Below are 25739 nucleotides of genomic sequence, written 5' to 3'. Positions count from 1 at the left end.
TAATATGGCTTGTAGCTGAAAAGCAATCAATCTGCAATTCCAAACATTTCAATTATTGCCACATTCACTAATTTTTTCATTAAGTGAAGATGTCTTTAAAATGCATGAACAATAGCTTTAAGCCATTGTTGTATATATTGTGCAACTCATCTGAATGCAGGCTAACGTGAACGTAACAGAATATATCTATGTACAGTATATACACAAACAGAATCCTATGGTAGGTACCCCTGAATATTATCATTTAAATAAATCATTTTCGTAATAAAAGAAGAAAAACCCCAACTATTTATGGAGGAGGCAAAATGGCCCTTTCTGAACTTTAAATCAATATAATTTCCAGCTGATGTACATAGAAATAAAACTGTGGTCCTGTACAAACTTTACATTACAGGGTAACAGTTTGTTTTTAAAAAATATTTACATATTTAAGTACTTGGTTCTTTGCAATAGAGACTATATGAACACAAAAAATTGTAAGATAGGCAGGTTTATTTATTGGATTTTTCTATTTGTTCTGTTTTGTGCAAATTCCAAATCTCTCTTTTTGTGTTATTATCTGCCTCTATTTGCCTTGTATTACTGCTGCTGCTTTTTTTTAGTATTCTGAGAAGGCTGGGTGGCTTTTCTTCTAGGAACAGGAAGAAAAGATTTAACTCTTGAAACACCCAACTCTGTCTTTGATTTACTGTTGCTGCTTTCCACAGTTCGACTGCTGCTGAGAGGACGCAATCCATCCTAGAAATAAAGAATAAAAAGGATTTTGTGTATAAATAAATATCACTGTTTGACATGGCTGGGTTGCGTTTCCTTCATTTTGCCCAACATTTCCCCAGAAAAAATTTTTTTTTATTCTGTATTAAATATTTTTACCAAGTTTTTCACAAACTTCCAAAGTAACTAAGCTTGTCTACTTGCAAGTCAATATAGTAATGCCTTCTGTTGTTAGCAGGAATTTTTAAAGAAAAAAAAATCACTAGGAAAAAGGTACAGTAAGAACTGGTAGGTCAGCTGACTTAGCCAATTATCCAGGCATCACTACTATGTGAAACTCTGATTTGGGATGCCTGAAAATGTTTAGAGAAATACCCAAAAGGAGTACACCTACTTGTGGATTTGCAAGGTTAAAATTATTTCTTTTAGTGAAGACTCTTCTATGGATTTTAAGAAAAATTACAGAAAGTATTCTAACTGTCTGAATATTTGGATATGAAGAAATATGATTGCAAGACTGGTAACTAATCTGACCCTGGGACTGGCTCAGCTGGTCAGAGCATGGTGCTGATAACACCAAGGTTGTGGGTTCAGTCCTCGCACGGGTCATACACTTAAAAGTTGGACTTGAAGGTCCTTGTGGGTCCCTTCCAGTTCAGAATATTTGGTGGTCTGTCGATGTCAGCTCTTTTAATGCTAAGGTGCACAATATTTCATTGTATCTGCAGAGGATGGTGTCTCTAGAAAACATTTTATTGTAGTCAGATACAACATCAGGATTGGCCTCCACAAGACCCATATCAAAGGAACAAGAAGGCCTGGCAAGGGAACACAGACCACAGATTATGCCCTGGCTAAGATAACTGAGCTCAGAATTTCTCTTGATGTGCAAAATCACAAAGAGCAAAAAAGAAAAGGGAACAAAATGTAACAACAAACAAAGCATAGCTTTCCAAAGAATGAAAACTAAGCAGGACATAATCTCACCTTTATGTTTAGTAGGGATGGTAGCACCCACAAACAATAATATAAATTTCTGAAAAGAAGATGATAGTAGACTTACTATATCTTCCAATAATATTCAGCTTATCTTCCCACTCTGAAACCACTCTGTAGTTACTGAAGTTTATTTGCATATATAGCGTAGCAAGATGACCGTACATTTCAACAAATAGGTCAAAAATAGGAACTGAATACCCCTAAAAAAGGTTATTCTTCACAAACTTTTGTAATATCATGTCTTTTCAATATTTTTACCCCTGAGAGCTTTGACACTAAAGCAACTGGCAATTTTACATGGAGAATTTTAAAAGCGGTGCTTTTGCAAACTTACTGAATTACATTAATTGAGAGGAAACCATAAACCCATTTTTTATTTCTCTTCACAGCTGATGGAAATAACTTGTAATATCAATATAATGTCAAAAATACTTGGCATAGGGAGATGGCTTTATGTAAAAAGCCAAAACTGAAAGCAAATACATCCATTGTTTTAATAAATCTTTAGCTTCTTTTAGGACACATGAAAGGAACTTGGCATGATAGTCTAGCAAGTTTCCTAAGAATTATGACAGTTTTTTCTTGTAATAAACAGGGCACTAATTCTTAGGATCCAATTAGAAATTCAGATTTGGAGAAACTCAAGACACCATTCCTATCCTACTGTAAAACTCATTTAACCTACCTTTTGTGCTGTTGTTTTAGTTGGGTTAGTACCACTTGCTGAAAATGTAGGAATGTTCTGGGAGTTACTGAATATCAGTAACTCATCCTTAGCATCTGCAATCTAAAGAAAGATAAGGAAATGGTGATTTTTTAGTTATTCATAGAGATTATGTTTCAATTTGCCAATTTTTGGAGGTTTGATTTTGTTTTCATGGTTTCTGTACAATGCGATGCATCAGTATCTAAAGAACAACTGAAATATCTCTTCTTTACTCTCGACTGCGTTTTCAGAAGACGGAGGATGGAGATTTCATATCAAGTATAATTAGAAGAAGATTAAACATGCATTTCCAGAGTTAATTTCCACTTGTCAGTGGAGCTTAAGGGCAGTTTCCCATCAAATTTCACCCAGCCCCCAGGAACATTAAAGAAAGGAATGATCGTTTCCTCCTTCTCCTGCCATGTTTTATTCCTACTATTTTTCCTTCCCTTTTTCCTATTTCTCCTGACCAGAAAATAACAGGCAGAGCCTGCTCAAGATGCTGTCCTCACTGAAAACTAGGTATTTTATCCTGGGACAAGCTAATCCAATTCAATTCTGCAACTGCAAAAGTATTCAATCCCAACCCAGAGAAGGCAGCAGGAACATATTTGAGTGAAAGGGCAAATTTAAGAGCAGAGTACTTATTCTGTTGGCAGCCTGAAATTACATCACACAAAGTAAGCATGCAACAGCACCCTTACTAACAGCAAGGCTCTACTAGGCAGCTGGGGAATTAACAACAGAAATTCCAGCCAAGGATGGTTCCACCCATGGTGAGGAAACTGAACAAAAGACTTCACATCTATCTCCTTCCTTATCTAACCCGTATTTCCTTGAATTGTCATCAGCAAGCAATTACACTTTGCATGTTATTAAACACAATTTTAAGTTGGTTACCATTTCTTTAAGCACATCCCATTCTTTTAAGGATAGCTACAGTAAATCCCTGCTAATTGACTGGTGATTAGCTTGCCAGCTTGGTGCATGTGACTCATGCATGTACTGTAAATACTTTAAGAAAAACAACCCAAAACAAAACACTATAATAAAGGGTTTCAATAAACAGGCTGAAAAATCTTCCCAAACACAATATTTCTTTTTTTAATAAAAACTTGATTGTCTTCTAAGAATAAGCAGAATACTTAATAAAGCAAAACTAATGGAACTGCTGTTCAGAGATATTCTAGAGGATGACATGCACTAACTGGACAACAGCCTAAGACTGACTATCTGTGTTTCAAAAGATATGGAACAGCTGCTCCAGTGTGAACCCAGCCTGCTGTCACAGCCATCCACTTCAGCTGTGCTAGGAGGAAAGATGAAAAAGAATAAATAGCTTCAGCCACAGGGAAAGCTGCATGGTATTGGTATAAAAGGAAAAATGAGAGAGATCCACAGCTCTAGGCTCTGCCTCAACAGGACTCCCATAACCCAACTCCCACCACCCACCACCCATTCCAACATAGAATTTAGCTGAAGACTATGAACCCTGAAAGCAGCCTTCACCTTCATTTGCCACTCTTAAAGAACTAGGCCAATCCACCCTCTCTTGCTTGGGGTGGTAAACTGCTTCTTGTCTACAGAGCAGGGGAGCTTTGAGCCAGTTCTGTTAAGGCTGTTCAATGGATATTAGGGAAACCTTTCCCTGTTCTTAAAACTACAGAACAGTTTCCCACTGGGAGCAATGAGAGCATGAAACATAACAAGGAAACAGTAATGCAGGGATGGCTGCTCTCAGAGAAGTGGTCACACCACCAATTCTGACAGAGTTCAAGAAGTGTTTGGACAATGCTCTTAGGCGCATGGTGTGACTCTTGGTGTGATCCTCTGCAGAGCCAGATGTTGGATTCAACAATCCTTGTGTGTCCCTTCCAACTCAGGCTGTTCTATGATTCTATAGAAATTTCATCCTCCACTGCAAAAATCTCCACAAGGAAAATTGGTGAAGGTGTAATTTAAAATGGTGTACGTTAAACCAGAACACTTACCCTCAAATGTGTCATGTATTAGTTGACTTTGGCTTATTCCCAAATAATTTAATAATTTTCTTTAGCTCAAGCAGGGCTTGTAAACCAAAACATTATTTTAAACACATAACAAATAACTGAATATGGTAATGTAGTAAATTATTTTAAAGCCTTGTGTTTACCTTGCTTATATCAGGCTCAGATTTGCTGGAACACATACTCTGAAGTTCCTGCACAAGATCTACTTCATCATCAGAACCAACAGACAGCCTTTGTTCCAGATTTAATGTTCTCAAATAATCCTTCTCTGAAGATCTGGTTAAAAAACCCACAAAAACAATCAGAGAGAACATTTAAATTAAGCTATTACACAGAATTTAAAAATAAATATTATAGACACCTCAAAAATAGTGTTTTTTTTCCCAAGTGACCATTACTACTACTAAAAAACACAAAATAACATCTAATGAACTTGCAGCAGTAGTTGTCAATAATTATCTCATAATAGGTGTTTCTATACAAATTATTCTCTCTATTCTGAAAATCTAACAAAAGATTCCTCTGTCTAGTATTTTCAAAGACTCCCCTGTTTTTAAGATGCAGCAATCAATTTCATTCCACTCTGCTTTTTGGAAATAATTCCAAACAGTTAAAAAACCCCCTCTGGCATACTGGAAGCATAAATATTCTATTTTCTCTGTGCCTGTGAATAAAGTAGAACTGAGGTTTCAGACTGAAGTGAAGTCTCCAATGCAGTTCCCTCCAGCTAATCCATGCACTTTCTCAGTACTGTACCATCTTGAATTGCCATTTAGCAAGCTGAAATAGCCAGAGGAGTTTTTAAAATATAATGCCAGTTGATAAAAGCATACGGTCAACTTTTCAAGGCGGAGTAAGTGTTACATAATACTCTTAAGTCAGAGACTATTCTGTTACATAAAAAGACATGTAGTGCTGCAAGGCTTGAAATAAGGAAATGGACTCTAAAATGATATCAAAGTATATAAATTTTATTTCCTCTCAGAAATGAAAATTAAAAATACTTCCTTTCCTTCAGATATGGGACCAAAACATTACCAAAACATAGCAACAGAATGCTATTTTATTAATCAAAGTGCAAAGTGTCACAAATACCAAAAATTAAAACTTACTTTGTGGTGAGAGAAGCTCTTTTCTTATAGTTTGGTTGCAACACAGGTTTAGATTTCATACCTGCACAAAAGAGAGACTGACTTGTTAGTGTGTTACCATGTCTGTTGATTTCTTTATTCTCAGATCTATGATAAACAGGGAAAATATGCTCCCATTTACTAACTAATTATGTCAACAGGGTCTGTCAAAGATCAGAAGAATACATCCCTTGAAAGTGTTCAGGGTAGTATAAGGAACTGCTAAAATGGAAAACAGGAGATGAGTTGCCTAAGCTTTTGTGAAAGAGAGGGCATGAGGTTTCTGTGTTAGGCATTTAAACACCCTTAATGGTTCTCCCCAAGAGAAATTTCTTGTCAACAAGATAACGTTTAAATTTGCTTCACAGAGGTAAAATAAATACATTTACCTTTACTGGAAACAGCAATAGCATTTGATTCTGACAGTCCGAAATGGAAGACTACTAAAATCGACCATTCCATTTTTAACTTATATTCAGAGTTATTAACTGGATCCCAAGAACATTCTCGGGTATAAGATACAACATCAACCATCCCACTTCAGGTTATGTTCATTATTTCTTAAATCCTCTTAGTGGGATTTGGTGAGTTCACAATTCAGAGAACTGGCAATCAGGACATTAGAGTTGAAGTCAGAGAAAACAGACTTCTTTCTGAACAAGGTCTGAAGAAATGAATAATGCATTTTAGTGCTGCAAAGTAGCAAGCATCAAGTATTTAGGTCTTTTGTATATGAGGTAAGTAAGACTAGAATCTCACTGTTCCTAAAATGTATGTGTGTGTGTGTGTAAGCTAAGAGCTTCTCTCTCTTCCTAAATATTTTCTCTGAAGTAGTTACCTTCATTTTCAGAAAGCAAGTGCATTGATTTTTATTTTCCCCTGGAAGTTTTTCCTATTTAATATTGTATTCAGTTACAATAATACTAAATTTTCCCTCTAGAAATATGTGTCCTTTAGAAGAATTGTGCTGTTTCTGAATATATCCATGCATTTTTGCTGTGTAATAAATTACTTGTTATATGGCTTACGATCTTGAGGTGAACAGAATTTTCAAAAGTGTCAGCCACTAATATAACTTCCTCATTTATACACATGCACAGACCCAGTCATATAAAGCCCTCTTTATCAAGCAACACACTGAAGATGATTGAAAACCTTACAGTATCTGTGACCACACATTTATTTATTATTTACATTTATTTTTTGCAATTAAAGTGAAAATCAAATAAAAATCTTTAATTTAAACCCAAAGACCTCATTCTTCCACTTCTGTGCTTCTAGATTATTCTACTCAGTTCTTCTAGTAAGACTGAACAAGGGATGCATGATCTGGGGAGGAATGTATTAATTTATTTTTACATGGATTCACTCAGTAGTAATTATTGTAGTGAAATTATAAAGGAAGTGCAAGGAAACTCAAAAAGTTATGTACACTGTAAATACAGAGCAAATCTAAGGAGTACCAATAAAGCAATGAAGCTTTCTGTCATCTGCTTTTGGAGAAGAGACTGATACAGTGTTATTCCATACACACTGAAGTGGAACCACTGCTTATAATTCCACATCTGAGCCAATGCCTGCCTCATTATCAGACAACAGAAAGGGCATTGAAACAAAACTTAGGACACCTCACAGTCATAAAAAAGTAATTTTGTGGGGAAAACATAAACAGTGTTTTACTGGTGAACATAAATATAAGTATCATTTAATAGAAAAATTTTAATTCATGATGCAGGAGAAACAAATACTTGATTTGCATCTACACAGTTTAACCCTCCACAACTTTCAGAACTGAAAATAAAAAGCTTTATTTACCTTCAGTATTTGTCTCCTGCTTATTCCATGACTGGGAGGACAAATGGCCTGACTTTTTGCGAGGACTTGTACTTGCTTTTCTCCACGAAGCATTCTCACCTCTTTTCTTACTACAATTTTTGAAGCTCGAAGCCACAGATAAAGGAAAATTTCCTCCCCTAAAATCTGATATATAATTGTCTAGCTCTGAAACAAAAGTAAAACAGTGTTAAGAAGAACTGATTGTTGCAAATGATTCTTCTTGGTGTACCTTATACAACTACTGAGTTTAATGACTGTAAATGCTTATAACCCCAACACCTCCCTTCAGAACTACAGTTATGTTTTGTAGAAGTTTTAAAAACAGAAGGAAGCAATTAAAAGCCCCAGTTCAACAACATACAATTACTTGGCTTTCAGACAGTTCACTGTTACCTGGTCTGGGTAGAGGACAGCCATGCAAAACAGCTTTATTTAGCAGGATACTGAGAGCAGCTTTAACAACAGCCTGTTGCCCTTGGCTAGGATTTTTTTTGGCTATTGCTTGTCCTGGTACAGATGGTCTTTTCACAGAGGCTCTGGAGAGTATGGCTTCTTGTACTCTGGGAGCTATCACAGCATTCCATAGCTTGGACATCCACCTGTGGTACAAAACCGATCCTTTAACTTCAAAAACAATTATCAAAACCTGCAATTTTATATTTTGGCAACATACCAGATTTTGTATGCTAAAGAAGCACCCCATTTCAGAGAGGGACTGATTTTATTTAAGGAAGGGTTTACTTGTTTCTTTTATATTAAACTATTTGATCTAAATTTCTGTAGCTTGCCTTGACAAACTGACCACTTGATGCTCCTCTTCCTTCAGATAAGGACTATAAAATATCCTTTCCATTTTAAGGCTAAAAAAAATGTCCCAGAAAGGTGTGTGTTTATGTATGTACAAATTTTTTTTTTTTTAAATTGCATGGAGAAATTTTCATGCTTGCAGGTGTTAATTCCTAGCCTATTTGCTGCCAGCATGGAAAAAAGGAGGCATTCATTTAAGAATACCTTCCAGTGTTCTTCCATTTCCAAACTTGTCCAGTTTACAAGACTTTTCTATTCATACAGCTGCCTTGCTCTTATTCCTTTTTTGTTTATTTGATCTATGGTTTGATCTGTGTTTCCAGGAAGCTAGGGATATTCCAGATTATCCGGTTTAAAGACTGAGTCTGATTTTGACTCAAAAATTAGATTAAAAGGGACATGGGTCTTCTGGGACTTTTGCTTTTCTAAGAGAGAAGCGTTATGTTGTATTTCTTTTATCATTTGCTAGTATTTGGATTTGGAACGTGATCAGATGTTTATGCAATTGTAGGAGAGAAAAGCCGAAATTTCCATAATGTTTTAATATTTTTTTATGTTATTGGCCAGCTAGCCATATGTGTAACTAAAAATATATACCTACCCTACTTACTAAGATAATATATCTCTAAACTGTATGTATGTTTTAAAATTATACCACATATTTAAAAGAGTGAGAAATCATTCTCCAAACTTCTTTTATATACAACTTCAAAAGGAGAGTTTACCAACTTTTCTTGAATCTTTTAACCTCTGTATCAGAAAATTAATGAAAAATCACAATACTGAGTTTGGTGCAGTATTAGACATTCATTTCCCACTTGTGTCCTTCAGAATTGCCCTTCTAGTAGTTATATAGCCAACAGAAGTTTAATACTTCCAGCGATTGCAATTAAAATGCTTTTTTAAGGTTCCTGAGTCAGCAGGGTCTTGGGAGAAACACAGCTACTACATCTGTGGTAAGTATCTAGTTGGCACTGAACAGCAAACAGGAAACAGAGATCTTACTTGACTGTTGCTTGGCTGTGCCCTGGAACCACAGGACAAGAGAAGAAATGCTTTGGCCCCATAAGTGCTTCAGGTGCTCCTAGACGTGATAAACAAGAGTTCAGCTGGTGCCAAACAGCAAGAATCCAGTCTATGATCTTACACACGGGATCACATGGAGGAGGTACTTTGCCTCTGAACTGCAGGGAGAAAAGATGTTTGACATGGCATAAGACCAGAGCTGCAAATACTTTCCTTGAAACCCCAGGAAGGCTTGGTTGTTTTTTTTTTATTGCATGTGATGCTATTAAAAGATCAGGAACAGTCAAAAACAGGTCAAACCTTTTTACAGAATATACTTACATCTTGCTATCTTAAAACTTACTTTGCCAACTGTACTTCAAAAGATATATCCTTATCAATAAACTGACATGTCTTTACTTTCTTGTGGAAAACTGAGGGAGAAATTTTGGTAGCAGTGGTTTTTCTACAGTGATACCTACAATATACAACCCAATGTATATGGTACAAATAAGGCATATGAAAAAATGCCCAATTGCACTTAACAGGAATATCTAATCCAGACATACGCCCAGTGGATTTCTATGTTGATTTTAGAACTTGTAGCAGTGAAGGAAAGATGTCTTCCTCTAAGGATTGTGTTTTTAGTATGCCTTGTTAAAGGCAAATTATTTAGTGCCAGAAAAATCTCCTGTTTCCTCTGACTTCAAATTACAGTTTACATCATCCTAATCTGAGGATTATCCTCTGTAACAGTTTAAATTAAAGGAAGCATTAAAAGATGCACCAGGGTTAGTAACTGACAGCACTGAAGCCAGACCCTCTTGGTAAGCATCTATAGGTGAACCTAAAGTAGAAAAAACATTTAAACTGTTCCCATATAACCCAATGATTCAAACTCCCCTGAAAAATATTTTTCACCTGAACATACAAATATTAAGGTGCAAGCAAGATATCATAATACAGAGCAATGATCTTTGAAACAGTCTACGGTTTTAACAATAAATGTGCTTCTACTTTTTACTTTAGAGTTCTACAACAGAATAATCTTTCTTCTATTTTTGACTTTGCAATCCTCTATTTTAAGTCCTGTACTAACTGGCATTTGAGTTTACATACGGTACATGTATGTATTTCAAAAAATGTACCACCACACTGGGAATGTCAATATTTAACTAGGGAAGACACAGGAAGACACATGGCTTTTTTCTCCAAATATTATTTGAGAAATTAAACTTAATGAAATTACTGCCCAAATTCTATTCAATCTTTCACTCAGAGGTAGGAGCCCATTACATTGTCAAATTCTAAGTTGTTAGACTAAGGATTTCTTTCAAGCCCCAAAAAAACCAGCCTAAAAATGACATCTGTTATGTGATGCTGAAAGTTCCTGTAGCCAAACCAGTTTGGCAGAGTAAGTCTGATGCAGCCTTTGACTATGAACAAGTCATAACTTATAAAACATAATCTAAGAAAAGTAGTCTCTTAAGAGTTTTGTAGATTTTCTGTGATTCTTTTTTTTTTCTAGTCTGTATTCTGGTTCTTACAATTAAAGAATATTTAGGAATGTTTCAAAATTTCCTCATTATCCTGGCTGGAACATTCAATTACCACACATTTCCTCTTCAGGATCTCTTTGAATCAGTAAGCCTTTATAGATGAGAACTGTGGCAAAGGGTACAGGAGATGATATGCCCAAGGATAACCAAGACATATCCAGCTGAACACTCAACACTGACAGTAGGTCTGTTGTCCCACAACAGGATTCTTTATTACTGGCAGTTTTTTCTATTCCTAGAACAATCTCCCTTTTAAAGCCTGTTCAAAACTACTGCCAAGATTATTTTCCTTTGCAGCTGTTTTGATTAAACTCCCTCTGACAATGTCTAACAGTGCCTGACTGTTGGTAATAGCTGCTTTCACACTCAAGTGGTATTCCAAATAACTTTCAAAAGTCCACAATTCTTCTTTTGTCTACATCTTTCTTTTCATTTCCCATCTTTGTTTATTTATTAATATTAAAATGCACTTCCCATCTTTATTCTCATTTGGACTTCTGTTACAGCTTCAGCCGACCTATTAGCTCACAAAAACTTGTCTAATTATATAATTTGCCCCTCATTTAATCTGAAAACCATGGAAAATATTTTTCTGCTTAAAACTTAGACACATATGTGTCTATCTTATTTTAGATATTGAGACTAATTTCTTTGAAAAAGAGATTGTATGTTTGTTGAACTGATTTTTATTATCATTCTCACTAGAATGAAAGAAGTTGAAAAAAATTATTGAAGGATGTTTCATGCAAGTGGACAGGCAAGTAGCCGCAGTATCATTATCTGCAACCAACCAATGGTTAATCCAAATTAGCCATGGCCACACACACCTTTCTACGAGGCCAAGCACAACATTTCCAGATACAGAGCCTGTATCTTCAGAAACAATTTTTTTTTCCTGAAACAACTAAAGTTATCTGCTCTGCTTTTGGCATTACCATCGTACATCTTTCACATTCCTGGCAATGACAGCAGCTGCTGAAGCTGATTCGAGTTCTTACCTTGTTTATTACTTTTCTCCTTAAAATCCTCTGAAGCAAGCCTTGCATTGGCTCCCCATCCCACCTGAGCTGAACCCAACGGAAATGCTGCTGAACCAGCAGGTCGGAGCCATGAAGATGGCACTTTGCGATGGTCCCCAGTAAAAAGCAGTTCTCATGAAAGTAAAAAGCACCAGAAGCTCCATTTGCTAAAAAGGAACCATAAAACACTTAACTGAAATACTCAAAGCCTTGACATGATTTCATATAAAAGCAAGAAACAGTGACATAATTAGAAAGGAAAAGCAACCCACAAAACACCATAAATTAGCTAAAAAATATGATATCGTTGTTAAGGACAACAGTTTACAATAAAATATAAAAACTGAACAAATGAAATTTTTCTCCTGTTCCCTGCTTGTCATATATTACAATAAAATTGTACTGTAATAAAAACATTTCTGCAACCCAAATTCTTTAAATACCTCTTTGAATAGTGCAGGGATTTTCTGAACTTCGATTCTCAAGAGGTGCTAGAAAATCTCCAAGTAATTCAGATAAAGAAGCTCTCTCCAGATTTTCTAAAATCACAATTGTTGTCTTGTTTACAGGAGGCTGTTTCACTGGGATCAGACAAGCTGAAATAGAAAAATCCCATTAATCTGTACTTAGGAAAATTTATTTCCATTTATGTATACAGATTTTACTGCTACTATTGCAACAAAGGATTTTTTTTTTTCCTTTTTAACTTGTTTACAGGAGCAGACAGACTGGATAATAAGTTTAAAATTGAAAGCATAAAATCAAACAATAGAAAGAATATAATACTGTATATGAAGAAAAAATAGGGAAAGCTATGATTAAAATAAATTCCTGAAATGGCTACAATAGGATCTTCATAGATAGGAAAGATTTCAGTACACTGAATATAAATGCAACAGAAAAGATGGCAAAGACCTCTTTAAACATCTTTTTCATTTGCTGTACTATATGTTAAACTTTTAACATGTACTCTTATGCCATGTAGTGATAAAAGGCATAAGAATAGTCCATGGTTGTAAGAAACTTTAACATTCTATGAGACAGTAGCAAACTTCTATGAGAAGCAGGCAATCTCTTCAAAACTTCCTTCAATATCTTTAAGAATCACTCAAAAAATAGGAGGTCATATGAGGCAAACCCAGTAGCACCTGTACCTAATAGGCATTAAAATGATATCTACATATTTTTAAAACATTTTAAATATTTTCCTTTAATTTTCCTGATTTTAACATCTTGTTGCTTAAAAAAGAAAGTTTTGCAAGTGGTCTTGCAACAGCAAATCCCAGGTGAATGGTTCTGTAATACATCTATAAAACAAAACACTTATCTTGAGTGTATTGTGTACTGCATTGTTTCACAACCTTTTGAAGGTGGTACTAACAATGGTCATTAAGGAAATTGACTTGTAATAAGGGCAAAACTCACAGCAAGTAAGTATGACAGACTATCTTATCATTGCTGTTTAGCTACAGTTTCCTGTTACTGCCCTGTTTTAATAAGAGGCTACAGCTTGAGAGGAGGGAGGATAGGTACCCCACTGTGTCTGATGGACTCATTTAGAGAAGAAATGCTCTCTTAGGAAAGGAGATTCAGCAGAACAGTGGGGAAAGAAGCCGGCAGAAAAATGAGACACTCAACCAGCAGCACCAGGCTAAAATGCAAAACCAGACTATTAAAAAAAATGTGCTGCTGACACAAAGTAAAGCATCCAAAAGAAGGAGCTTTCCTAAGAGACAGTGGCCAGTAAACAAACCAAACTACGAGTGACATTCTTGCCTCCAGGCCGAGCACCATAGCCTGGCTGACTTCTGACTGAATGGTCTCTTCTCTCCCACCAATGTGATGACACTGAAAGTGACATGTGGGAATTATCACTGGCACAAACTATCCTGGGCACTGTGACCAGGATTTCCTTAGAGAAAAAGCTGCCATAGACTGAAGTTACACCACGCAGTACAAGAACAAACAGAACAGCACTGCACAACATTTTAAACCTGATAGGACGGCTCTGCTTTTGCTCATGAACACACACAGTACACCTTCAGTTCTGATTCAGCAGATCTAAAACAGAGCAATCAACTTTTAAAGGATCACAAAGGGAAAAAAGAATGAGATATAATTAAACATTTAAAACTACTAATTTTGCTTAAATGGAGGGAACTTTTGACAGAGCTCCTTATCGGGAGCTCTGTCACACTCAGCTGTCCTTCAGTTTAGATTCATACATTTGGCCTCAAGCACCTGAAAAACTATGGGTTCCTTTAAAACATGCCACCCACTATGCAAAATGGTTGCATGTATTTCTTAACTTCGCACCGTTGAAAATTTTCCTACAAATCACCAAAATTAATCTTGCTGAAATAACCTTACCATTACTGATGAACAGCTCGGCAAGTTGCTCCTTGGAAAAACCAGCATCCACTTGAACTTTAACAATCTCACATGTAGATCCTGCAGCCACTTGCTTTTGCTGTGTTGAAAATTTATATATTTGATGAAATAGTGAGAACTCTGGTTTATGGACTAATTTATTTGATAAGTTTGTGCAAATACCTTAATGCAGGCTGCTAGCTGATATGCTATATAATCTTGCAAACTTCCTTCTGGACCATGGAAAATGACATTACGGTACTGTTCAACCTACAGACAGATAAATATGAATATTTATTTCATAAATAAGTTATTCTTGGAAGTTTAGACTTGGATTTTTTTCTTAACCTAAATGACACAATCAGCACCTAAAAGACAAAATTCTTTGATTTGCGCTATTGGAGGTGATAATCCTTACAATACTAGTTTCAAAGTAGACAATATTTGCATACATCTTGGAAATATGTTTATAAATTTATATCCTAACTGTAAAACTACATAGCAAGGTATTTTGTTACAACATACTTTAAACTTTAAAACACTCATCTGGGAAGAATAGGTTTATTAATCACAAACATTTTCTTGATCTTGAATTAAAATATATACATCAGAATGATGCCAAAATCATCAGTTTAAGTTAGTGCTAAGTTTAGGATTAAAACTGAGGACTTTAATTGCAGTAGAAAGGGGATCATGTTATCAGTATGGTAGAACATTTTTTTTTTAATCTTGACTCTATTTTACCTCTAAAATGTCATTAAAGTAATACACTCATACCTCTGTGCAATATGGCCAACTACAGAAGAAACCTGTGCCACGTTCTCCTGACAACATAAAACACTATCCAAGGACACAGCAGAAATTAAGCAGGTTCTAAACTAATTCTGATTTGATGCAATATTAGAAGAAATGATCTATGAAAGTTATATTATTAAACTATCCTTACATTTTGGTGTATTAAACTGTGTTACAGGAGATTTCTGAACAGGCTTCTAATAAAATTCAAGTCTCAAATAACTGTTTACATGAATGTTATTCTAATTTACTTTCTCCTCAAAAAGTGGAGTAAAATAACTTTGGAAAGCAATAATATATCAGAGAGCTTTTAATACATTTTTAAGCAGTTCAGTTAATCAGATAGCAGCTATTTAAAGAAGAAACTTAATGCCCTCACAGGACTAAAGTTAAGGGTAAATTTAGGGGCAACTGTATTTTAAAACAGCCTTCATCCCTTTTCAATTTTTTTAGAAGTCTTGATGTTCTTTCACAGAGCAAAAAAACCCTGATTTTAGTCAACATTATTACAGAAGTATTTTGACAAACAATTAGCATGCAGAGAGAAACAAGCTTATTACTGACCAGGCGGAGATAATTCTGAAGTGTCTGAAGATGGATCGTGGATGCATAAGTCACACTGTTTAGACAGCCTTCTTGAGGTCCTTAAAATGAGACATACAAATAACTTAATGTAAATCTCTCATGTTTACATGCACGTATGACTGATGCATATGATTTTCATGCAGTATTCTACAGCAACCTTTTAAAATTAAAGCCTATGCAAATTAAAATGCTGAACAAATGAAAGGTATTGATCCAGCACCAGAGATTCACGGGTATCCATGATATATACTGGATATCTGTATATATATATATAATATGATATATACTGATATATATTATCTATATAATATACATACATATATATACACCATCATATATCCATGATATAGCAATATATTTACTACTACATAGCTGAAAAAGGCAGGAGGACTTTTATGTATCACTGTATTTTCTAAAGGTTGCAGACACTTTAAAATCTAGTTAAACAATTAAATGGATATGATGTCTCTGAGAATCAAGCAACCCTGAAGAACAAAACCCATAGCAAATGACTCAGAAATTATTTATTTCATATGGAGTGTCTTAACATTCAAAACTGAAAAATTATGACTTGAATATTACCAAACAAAAACACTGTGATATGCTCAGCTCTATTGTTCTTCAGAAAGTCCCATGGTGGCTGGGAAAAAATCTGACCTGTTGACCACGAAATGTTTCCTGTTAAAAAGAAAAAATGAGAGAGAGATATTGCTTGTATGCATATAAAGTGTCCTAGACTCCAGCATATCTGCTTGCTTAACTAAGATTTTGTGCATACACTGAGAAATTTGGCAAACAAACCAGTCCCATATATGACATGCACTAAAGCATGCTGTTATTTGATATACGACTGAAGTTACTAGTGTTTTCTACCAGTTGAGACATAAGTTAAACAGCTAGCCTGTCATTTTATCTTTACACATAAAATAGAGTAAAATAGAATAATTTTCTCAGTCTAATGAGACTAGGCTTTGGTTTTACTGATGGGAAGCGAAGTAATGAAGGAGATTTAGGATGAAGTACATGGATTTTCAGAAACCTATATAACTTTTATAAGACCACCACATTTTGGTCAATTTCTCATAATTTTAGAGATTTCTCTTTTGCTTTTTCCTTTTTCCTCTTTGCTCTTTCTCTTTTTCTTCACTTGCTAAGTGGAGTTATGTAAAACAGCAGTTCTGTTTACCTATGCCAATGATTTACATTCTTATATATTTATATATTTTTATCTTACTTAGAAGATTTCAAAAATTCAAGAACACCCCGAAGTTCCACTTTTCTCATTAACACCAATATTGATACCTAGTTTGATGGAAAATATACTGCTTGCACTGAGGCCGATGCTGGATTCTGCAGGACTGTTAAATGACAGATCTTCTAGACTCCTCCATCCATCAGAAGTGATTGCTTGGAAATGGTTTGTCACTGCCTGACTCACTGCTTTTGAAAAATCATCCCATGACGTCTGCTTGCGGATATTTAAAGCACATATTGTATCAAATTCCTCTGTACCACAATGGACTGGTTCAATGCCACTGACTGAAATCCTTACAGGTACATTAAGAGCATCTGTTGAAAAACAAAACACCAACTATGAGAAAAATTGTAAAATGCAATTTTAAATAATCCCATTATTATAAGCCAATAACATCCAATATTACAAAGGAAAGCTACAAAATAATTCCTGCTATAAAGAAGTAAATGGTAAAGAACAGCACAGATCACCACCACAAAATCACAGCAGTGATGAAAATACCAAGGTATCTATAACTTTTTACAAAAAATGTTCAGTATTATTGTGCTTAAATAACAGGAAAAAAGAGAAAATTTACTTAATCTTATATCTCCTCTTTATAGACTAATTTATAAATTAAAACAGATGGTAGGGAATGTCTTAACTTTTTAGTTCATTGTGTTTGTGTACATTTTTTATTATCAACGTAGAAAATAATTTTCTGGCGCTAGTGCACAAGTGGAAAACACAGCTGAGCCAAACATCTTTAAATAAAAAGATAAGAGCTAAGACATAAAATGCACTTGAAAGGGTACATTTCATTTGTGATAGAGCAAACTGGCAAAATGGAAATTTACATGCACATTCTAGAAACTACAAACTACTTGAAATCTTTCTCTTTGGAATACTACGCAATAGAAGCAGCACTCTCTGGAGATCATTTAGATGATTAAAAATAAAAAGGAAACTGTCTTCTAATTTTCATGCCAAATAATACCTTTCAGAAATCCTTAAATTAAAATGAAATTTTAGAAGTACACCATAAAAAACAACCCGTATCAACTTATTATGAAGTCTCACAACATGATCTTTTCTTCCCTTTTGTGTGCAGAAGCCTTCAGCTTCAGATCTTCAGCTGATACAAACCAATGAAGTTTTCCTCATGTCAGAAAAGCTCTGATTTAAACCCACTAGCCTACCATAGGGAAAAGATTAGTCAGAGGCATCCTTCAGATGTGAGAAATGCATCAAAGGCTTGCCCTTCTGATAGCTGGACCTCAGGGAAATGAGCACAGATTGTAAGGAGTACAGAGGACTCTCCACAAGGAAACAGGCCCCTAGGACAAAGGTACAGTATATGCCTAAATATTAATGCATGTGACCTCTAAGGCATACCTGGCAAACCTGGCCCCCAGTCCTTTAGATCTGTCACAGCACATCTTCCTGCCCTACAGTGGAAACCTTACTGGAGTGTGAGGCAAGTAGAGGATGGTACATAGACACCTTACCCCAAAATGCAGTCATGGCTTAAGGTGCACAGAAGAACAGAAGGCGAGACCAAAGGTTCTGACCTGATAAATACTGTGGGATTCATGACAAGCATGACCAGAGACACAGGGTACTAAGACTGATGGAAATAATACAAGCATTAATTTGACAGGATGTAGATTCAGCCATAAGAAATTTGCTTCAGTCTGATAAAGATGATGATCATGGAGGAGTGTCTATTAGAAAATGATCTGTGCTCCCCTCCCCTTTCAGTAAAATGGTAAGAATTGGGATTTAAAATAGCTGAAGAGGAAAATCAGAAGCAGCAGACAGAAAACTTCCTTTATTTGTTGATAATCAGTGGACTTAGCCACCCACGTCCCTATATCCCATAAGACAAACACAAAAAAGAAGAGTGAAAAAATAGAGAGCATATAAATCTACCAGTGCCATAATTCTAACCATACAGAGAAATATAGATATCTTTCTCCATATATAGAGATATAGCTACATCTAGATATATACATTGATACAAAGTACACAAAACTAGTGAGAGGAAGAATTAAGTTCTGTCTCAAGAAATATACAGATGAGCCTGCTCTACTGAATTTTGAGTAAACTTACAGAGAAGGAAGAAAATGACACGTTTCAACAGAAAAGCAATCTTCTTACATAAGTTACTGGTGCTGGAAAAAAGAAGTCATTTGATGTTGTCTCTAAGATCTATCTGAAGAATCAAACAAACAATCCCCTCACCAATAAACAAGTGACAAAATAAACTATGCTCTAAAAAGAGATTCAGATATGACTAGATGATCATCTTAGACAGAGGAAATTGGACAGTTAACCACCACTAATTGACTATCTCTGTAAGAATCTGAAGAAAAGACGAAAGGAGAGCAATAGCTTTTGAAAAAGTAATTACTATTACTAAATTTGGAAATTTTAAGAGAGTATGGATATTTGCAAATGTACAGTGTGTATCATGTTTTTGAATGGTTTAGAAACAAAGACATGAGGAAATCAATAACCTCCAGCAAAATGTTATCATATGCTTTTGCAAAATTTGGAGAATAGAGATTTTTTAGATCAAGGTAATTTAATATTCTGGTGTCAAAAAAAGTGACAACTACCCTTTTAGTATTTTTCATTTTTGCTCCATAAGTTCTCTACTAAAAACACTTTTATGTAGTGCTAATAGCATTTACTTACTTAAGTTTTCTAGGAGATGTTTGCAATCATCAGTAGCAACATCATGCAATGTTCGATTACACTTATCTTTTCTCTCAGCCTCTAGTCCACCATGGCTACAAAGGATTTCTAGACAATTCTGCAAAGGTAGGAACTGTATTATTTACTTGTCCATTTGTTGCACTAAAGTGTTCTACCAATATACAGTTAGATTCCTAATTTAAATTCTTACACATGCATTTCCAAAGACAATCAGCTACAGAGTTTCTGTAGATAAAATGATGTTTCTCACAGAGTTGAAAACCAGGAGTAAAAATATTTTATAGCAGATCTGAAAGTTTCAAATAATGATTATAAAGAAGCAGAACACACAGAGCCAGGGTTCTACAGTCAGTAAGCATCAAGTGCTGATTAGCTGATTTAAGAAATTCTTATGTCTGGCCACTAGTTTAGGTGTTAATAAGGAGACAGAAACCCAGCTATTATCCTGGTTTGAACATCTTGGCCTTAATGTTCAAGCAACACTAAATAAGCAATTCTAAAGCTTAATACAGACTAATAAATTAATCTAATCAGGTAACAATCCATAAAACAAGTTTTCACTATGTAATTCACCATGTAGGAGCTTCCATCATGACTAACACCCGAGTGGGATACAAAAAAAGAATAATTTTAACATTACCTTGCAAGCCTCTTTGGCAGAATTTCTGGAAGCAGAAACCTGAAATTCTGCAGGCATCATAAGAATGCAGTGATATAAAAATGTATCTTTATTAAGTCAGAGCACAAACATCTTGTGGATGACAACCACATGATGCCCTCTAAAAATTTCATAGGCTCAACAAAAGGCAAAATCACTGAAATTAGAAATGTAAGATAATTATAAGTTATTAGCATATAAATTTGGATTGGTAGAATCATACTATAACATGAAAATATATTCACTATGTAGATCTTCCCAAATAGTGTGGGATAAAAGAGTTCTCATAAAACTGCATTCAAACTGATTGATCAGCAATCAGAAAAATTATCAACTCCTTGTTTCTTATGACCATCATTCTGCAACAGAACAGGCAGCCTTCATGAAAGCTTTGCCATCTCAGATATGCTTTTAAAGACGCATCCATATTGTAAAAGAAAGAAACCAACAGGAATTATATTAGTTAAATCTCTATTGATAATGTCTGGGGTTAACCATACCACAGAAATCAAACCTTAAAAACACAGAGAAGCAGCTATTGAGTATTTTGATGCAGAACAGTGACTAGTTGCAGGCTGACATAGTATTACCTATTTTGTAGCTTTCTACAGAGACTTCTGTCACTGTATGATACCCTGAGACCTTTCATAAATATAATAGTTATTCAAGGTACATCTACCTGTGAGGTGAAATTTTACCAGGCTGTAGTTACAGCACCTCTTAAAACTTTAAAAGAAATGATTAGCTCACTAAGCTTGCCAGAAGGATATCAAGCAGAAAAAAGCACATATTTTCTTGTCAGGTTAGTTTGTTAACACTATACCTCAAGCAGGAGCAATGAATAGTGGAACTGCAGAAGGCTGAGGACTGAACTGTGAGGCTGAAAATGGGAAGTAAAGCAGGAAGAAGTGGGACAGAACAAAAAAAACAAGCTTATTTCCTTAGTAAAATGAGCATTTTTGTTGTCTCTGCTGCCTATGAAATAACAACTAAGATGTCCTAGCAGAATCAATCTGCAAAGAATGGCCTCTACCTATCACAAAACAAGAGGATGCAAGTGTCAGCACTGCTTAAATGCAGCTATCATGCACTGGAATTAATGACATGCAGTGTACATAATGGATTAGAGAATGAAGTCAAAGTGTTAACAGCACTTGGAGATGGCTATTAAGCTTTTCAATATCCCAAACATATCTCAAGTCAATAAATGCATTAAATCAAATGCGATTTTATAGTTTCTGCAACATCAAAACCAGGAATCTGATTGCCAGCTGTATATTGCCTTCATCACCGGAGGAAGAGACCTCCCTCAACCCCAAATGGAGATCTTATTAAACAGATGACTTGGAATGTGCTTAGAAACTCAAACCCTTGAGTTATTAATGAAAAACTCGTGAAAATTTCCAGTGTCAGAACTTTTAGAGAGATCACCTGTCAAAGCAGTTTTAGACAGCAAATGAAACCTAAATTCAAAGTTCCCGATTCTCCTATTGCAGAAAGAGCCAACATAGTGCACATTATTTAGGTATTTGCAGACTATAGCAAATACCTTAAACTCCATCTAAATTCATATGAGTGGAAACTGTAATGAGACTCTGCACCTGCCTAACAGATATTGGTAACAGAACTCTGACTCTTTGTAATGCAAAATGCTGAGTAAGCAGTTGCTGTCCCTAAAACACGCTGTAACTTAAACTGCATCTTAAATCTTTGTCTATTTTGAATGCATATTTATAAGAGAAAAAGTAAACATAATGACAGGTATTGAACTAGGCATGTAAACACAAGCTGATTTTTTAAGTCTTGGAATGTATTTTCTTAAAATTCACTCTTCTTTGTTTAGCACCCTTTGTCTTCTTCCTGGGTAAAAATTCTACAGTGGGATCTGACTGACAGCTACCATATTAAATAAAGTCCTTTAAATGGTCAGTGTTAGAAGTTTATAGCTTGTGGTATCAAGAAATAATATTAAATTTCCAGAAATCTTCCTGTTTGTCATCAGTAGGACCTGACAGGTCACCCTCCACATCATCAATTATCCTAACCTCACAAAAATGTTTCACAGCCTGCTAGGAAGGCTGCCCAAAACAATAAATTAAACAACGTACGTCTGCACAAATCTGTTTCTCAAATTTTTTCTTCTCCCCTCCTTCACACAGGAAAAATTGTTCATAGTGAAATCATTGCTACCTGTAATTGGAAATTATATCCATCTACTATCTATAAGCACATGACATCCAATGAATTGGCATTCAGGGTGGGATTCATCTCACCTTAACTTTGAAAATCTCAAGTAATGATGTTTCCTCTCTTTATTATTTTCCCATAAGAAACAGACATTTAAATATGATAATTCACTCCATTTGACACCTGGATTCTGGCACAAATTGTCCACTGGAGGTCTAGTTCTGTTAAATCAAGTTGGCCTATAAACTAGACAACAAACTTAGACTTGACATCTAAATGTAATTCTTCAAAGATAAAAGAAAAGGATATATTTTGCCTAAATTATATCTGGTTACTATAACTTGTTCACATGGACTAACCTTAAAGCCTTTTGATGCTGCTATATGGGCAGCAGTCCAACCCTCTCTGTCAGCATGGTTGATGAGATCTGCAGAAACAACAGGCTTTACTCTACTGCTATAGTCATCTTCTCTCTTCTCCAAATCAAAGTAGTCTAAATTAGGCTCTGCATCCATCAAACAGTTCCCATTGTTCGGCTCTCCATAGTACATAAGGAGCTTGAGACTTTCAACATTACCAGAATCCACTGCTGCATGAATTGGTGACCAGCCATCCTAAAAAAAATCCAAAATCAAAAAGCACACTGCCACCAAACAAATAGCAAAACGTTTGCAGATTTGTATCAGCAAGAAACTGAATGGAAGGCTCTGTCTGAAAATTAAGAACACAAGCAAGAGTAACATAATAATCCTTTGGGAAAATTGAGTTGCTTGTATGTGTTTTGGGTGGAAGAGAGGGAAGAAAATGTAACAGAAAAAAATTGCACAGCTTTCTCCAAGGAGAGTCCAACAGCTAGTGTCTTCACAATTTTTAGAAGAACCTAAGTAATACAGGGCTCACATTGCTGTTAGTAAACTGCTTCTTGCCTGTGCATCAGACAAAAATGATTCCAACTATCAATATTGATTCATGGTGCATTAATCTATTTATTAGTCAGTTTCACAGTTTTGACATCACAACTTTCTCTCATTCCAAAAAAAATACATTTACTTTCCAGTTGCAAAATAAATAAATTATGAAAAAAATTAGTGTAATAATTACAGGAGGAGTAGAATGTTCTTTGAAGCTACTACTCTTTCTGCTGTATTTTGGAACAGCCTAAAACCCACATTTATTGTCATAATAATCTATTGACATCAGAGTCATAAAAAAACTTTAGAAAAGCACCTGAAAAAGTCAATTATGTAGGCACTAATTTTAAGACAGTCCTCCTCCTCTTCTCCTCTACATACACCTTTTTTTTGGCCATATTCTGCCATTTGTGATATCTGAGACTTTACAATACTGGCTAGAAAGTTTTGGGGTGTTGTCCCTTCAAGGACAACAATAAAGCACTCTGACATAAAAAGTGGAAGCAAAATGCCTATCTTGACTTCTCCACCTTAAAAATAAACCAAACCAGAAAAGTTTCATTTTACAAATCCAGTGCTGGAGCAAAGTTGCAGCAAATTGCCAGTGGAATCTGAAATACGTAAAATGGTACGAAAGTCACATCATTTAGGAGATTTTAGACAATATACAGTTTAAAAAAACCCCAGAAAGTAGGATGAAAATAACAAAATACTAATTTCAAATTACATGGTGTATTCCAGTTTTAAAGAAAAGTTTCAAGAAATATTTTAATGTCAATATTCAGTAATATACAAGGTACTGTAACTTTACAAACTATTTTAACTTACACTGGTTTTTGTTGTTCGATCTGCTCCACCTTCCAACAACAGTTTAATACAATCGTTATTTCCATTTTTACAGGCCAGGTATAAAGGTGTTTGTCCTCTTTCAGCAGCATGGTTAATATCAGCTTGATACATAATTAATAATTCTGCACATCTACAGCAAACAATAAAGCAATAAAATTGTTTTATGTTAGACATCCAACACCTCTTTATAACTTACAACATTTAAATATTTTAAATAAAGCATAGATTTTACAGATACAGATCTACCTGTGATCAACCCATATACACAAGTATAAATTTGTACATATGTATAAAGACAGGCTACTTTAAACACATAAATCTTAAACTACTGCAGCTGCACTTAAAATTTTTGAATGTTTAACACTGAATTTCACAAGACTGATAAAAACTTGATGACAGGTGCTTAAAAAAAACCCATTCAGCTGAGAAAAAAAAAGAAACGTTTCTGACTACTTATATTTAAAATAGAATTAAAAAGAAATGGGAAAAAATAGTTTTACCAGCAAAAGGGACACCCATCGAAGGAAGTAACCTGGTGGCAGCAGCAATACAGCTATGGCAGTACCTACCATTCAGATCCCTGAACAAAGACTACTCCAGAAGGATGGACTAGGTGCACTGCTAGCAGCTACTGGGTTATGGAGGATGGAAGATTAGATGGAGTGCTGAAGAGCAATTCACTTGGGGCTGGCATTTAGACCCAAGCTCCTGTACCTCCTCACAACCCTGCAGCAATATGTCCATTTTATTTCCCTGGTTCTTGTGGCATCGTTGGTTACCTTTCCTTTCTCCTACCTTGCTTTTCAACAACACTTAAGACCTTGCAAAAATCTTAATGCCAGTCAATTCACTCTGCAGTTCAAACAAGCACTGTTAACAAAGGCAAGTTCCCAGCTCTCCAGCTCAATATTTATCAGTCCATAAAAATAGAAAGCATATAAACAATAAAGCCTAAAAGCAGTTAGTGCAATGCAAATAACTACTGATTAGGAGACTGTACTGTAGAAATATTTACTGTGACAAAATATTTAAACCAATGTAATATATATATATATAAGAAACTACATACTAAAAGAGTCACAAATATTTAAGAAAATTGTTTTTGATACATTTTTATCCAGTCAGAAAATCATTAAGGTTCAAGGTAAAATGCACAATTTTAAAGAAGAGTAAAACAGATAGCATTAATATGAATTACAACGCTTTCCAAAAATGCTCAACTGAACAAAAAAAAATACAAACAAAAATAATGTTCTCCCATAACAAATGGTAGGCATACATGCTAACCATACAGTAATAAAAGCCATCTTAAGAAGGGCTCACGACAAGACACATCTATACAGCAATTCAAGATAGAATTTTAAGTCTGCTAGGTTAGAAATATCTGGTTTGATAATTTACATTGTATTTGGTGAATCTCTAAAAGCTACATCGACTTTCCACCTCAAGACCACGGAAAGTCATCCTGGTCTGGACCACATGGGAAATGATTCCAAAAGTTTCTCCTAAAACCAGTTTCTGATCTGGTGATATTACTGGACCACCCTCAAAAAAACTAGAATTTTTTTTCTGACTATGTAATTAGGGTTAGAACAACAGTATTGGCTTGGGAACAAAGTTAATGAAGATGTCACAGGGGACTGGT

The 25739-nt window shown here is 35.2% G+C and overlaps 1 protein-coding gene across 1 annotated transcript in view; it reads right to left on the bottom strand.

The window, feature by feature from the left end:
* Window positions 1-579: 579 nt before the first annotated feature.
* CTTNBP2 (cortactin binding protein 2) overlaps window positions 580-25739 on the bottom strand; it is a 68591-nt gene continuing 43431 nt past the window's right edge. The window contains exons 7-23 of the mRNA XM_062491073.1: window positions 24074-24224; window positions 22694-22948; window positions 19469-19586; window positions 16837-17103; window positions 16117-16212; window positions 15514-15593; window positions 14338-14424; window positions 14155-14254; window positions 12228-12380; window positions 11764-11951; window positions 9207-9385; window positions 7788-7993; window positions 7374-7559; window positions 5541-5601; window positions 4572-4704; window positions 2399-2500; window positions 580-738 (exon numbers count right to left, since the gene is read on the bottom strand). Of these exons, the coding sequence (XP_062347057.1) occupies window positions 580-738; window positions 2399-2500; window positions 4572-4704; window positions 5541-5601; window positions 7374-7559; window positions 7788-7993; window positions 9207-9385; window positions 11764-11951; window positions 12228-12380; window positions 14155-14254; window positions 14338-14424; window positions 15514-15593; window positions 16117-16212; window positions 16837-17103; window positions 19469-19586; window positions 22694-22948; window positions 24074-24224 (2521 nt within the window). The remainder of the gene's footprint in view (window positions 739-2398; window positions 2501-4571; window positions 4705-5540; window positions 5602-7373; window positions 7560-7787; window positions 7994-9206; window positions 9386-11763; window positions 11952-12227; window positions 12381-14154; window positions 14255-14337; window positions 14425-15513; window positions 15594-16116; window positions 16213-16836; window positions 17104-19468; window positions 19587-22693; window positions 22949-24073; window positions 24225-25739) is intronic.

The sequence above is a fragment of the Cinclus cinclus genome, chromosome 4 (assembly GCF_963662255.1).
Source record: "Cinclus cinclus chromosome 4, bCinCin1.1, whole genome shotgun sequence".
Lineage (NCBI taxonomy): Eukaryota > Metazoa > Chordata > Aves > Passeriformes > Cinclidae > Cinclus > Cinclus cinclus.
Note: the sequence above shows the minus strand (reverse complement) of the source record. Positions and strands in the feature narration are given on the sequence as shown.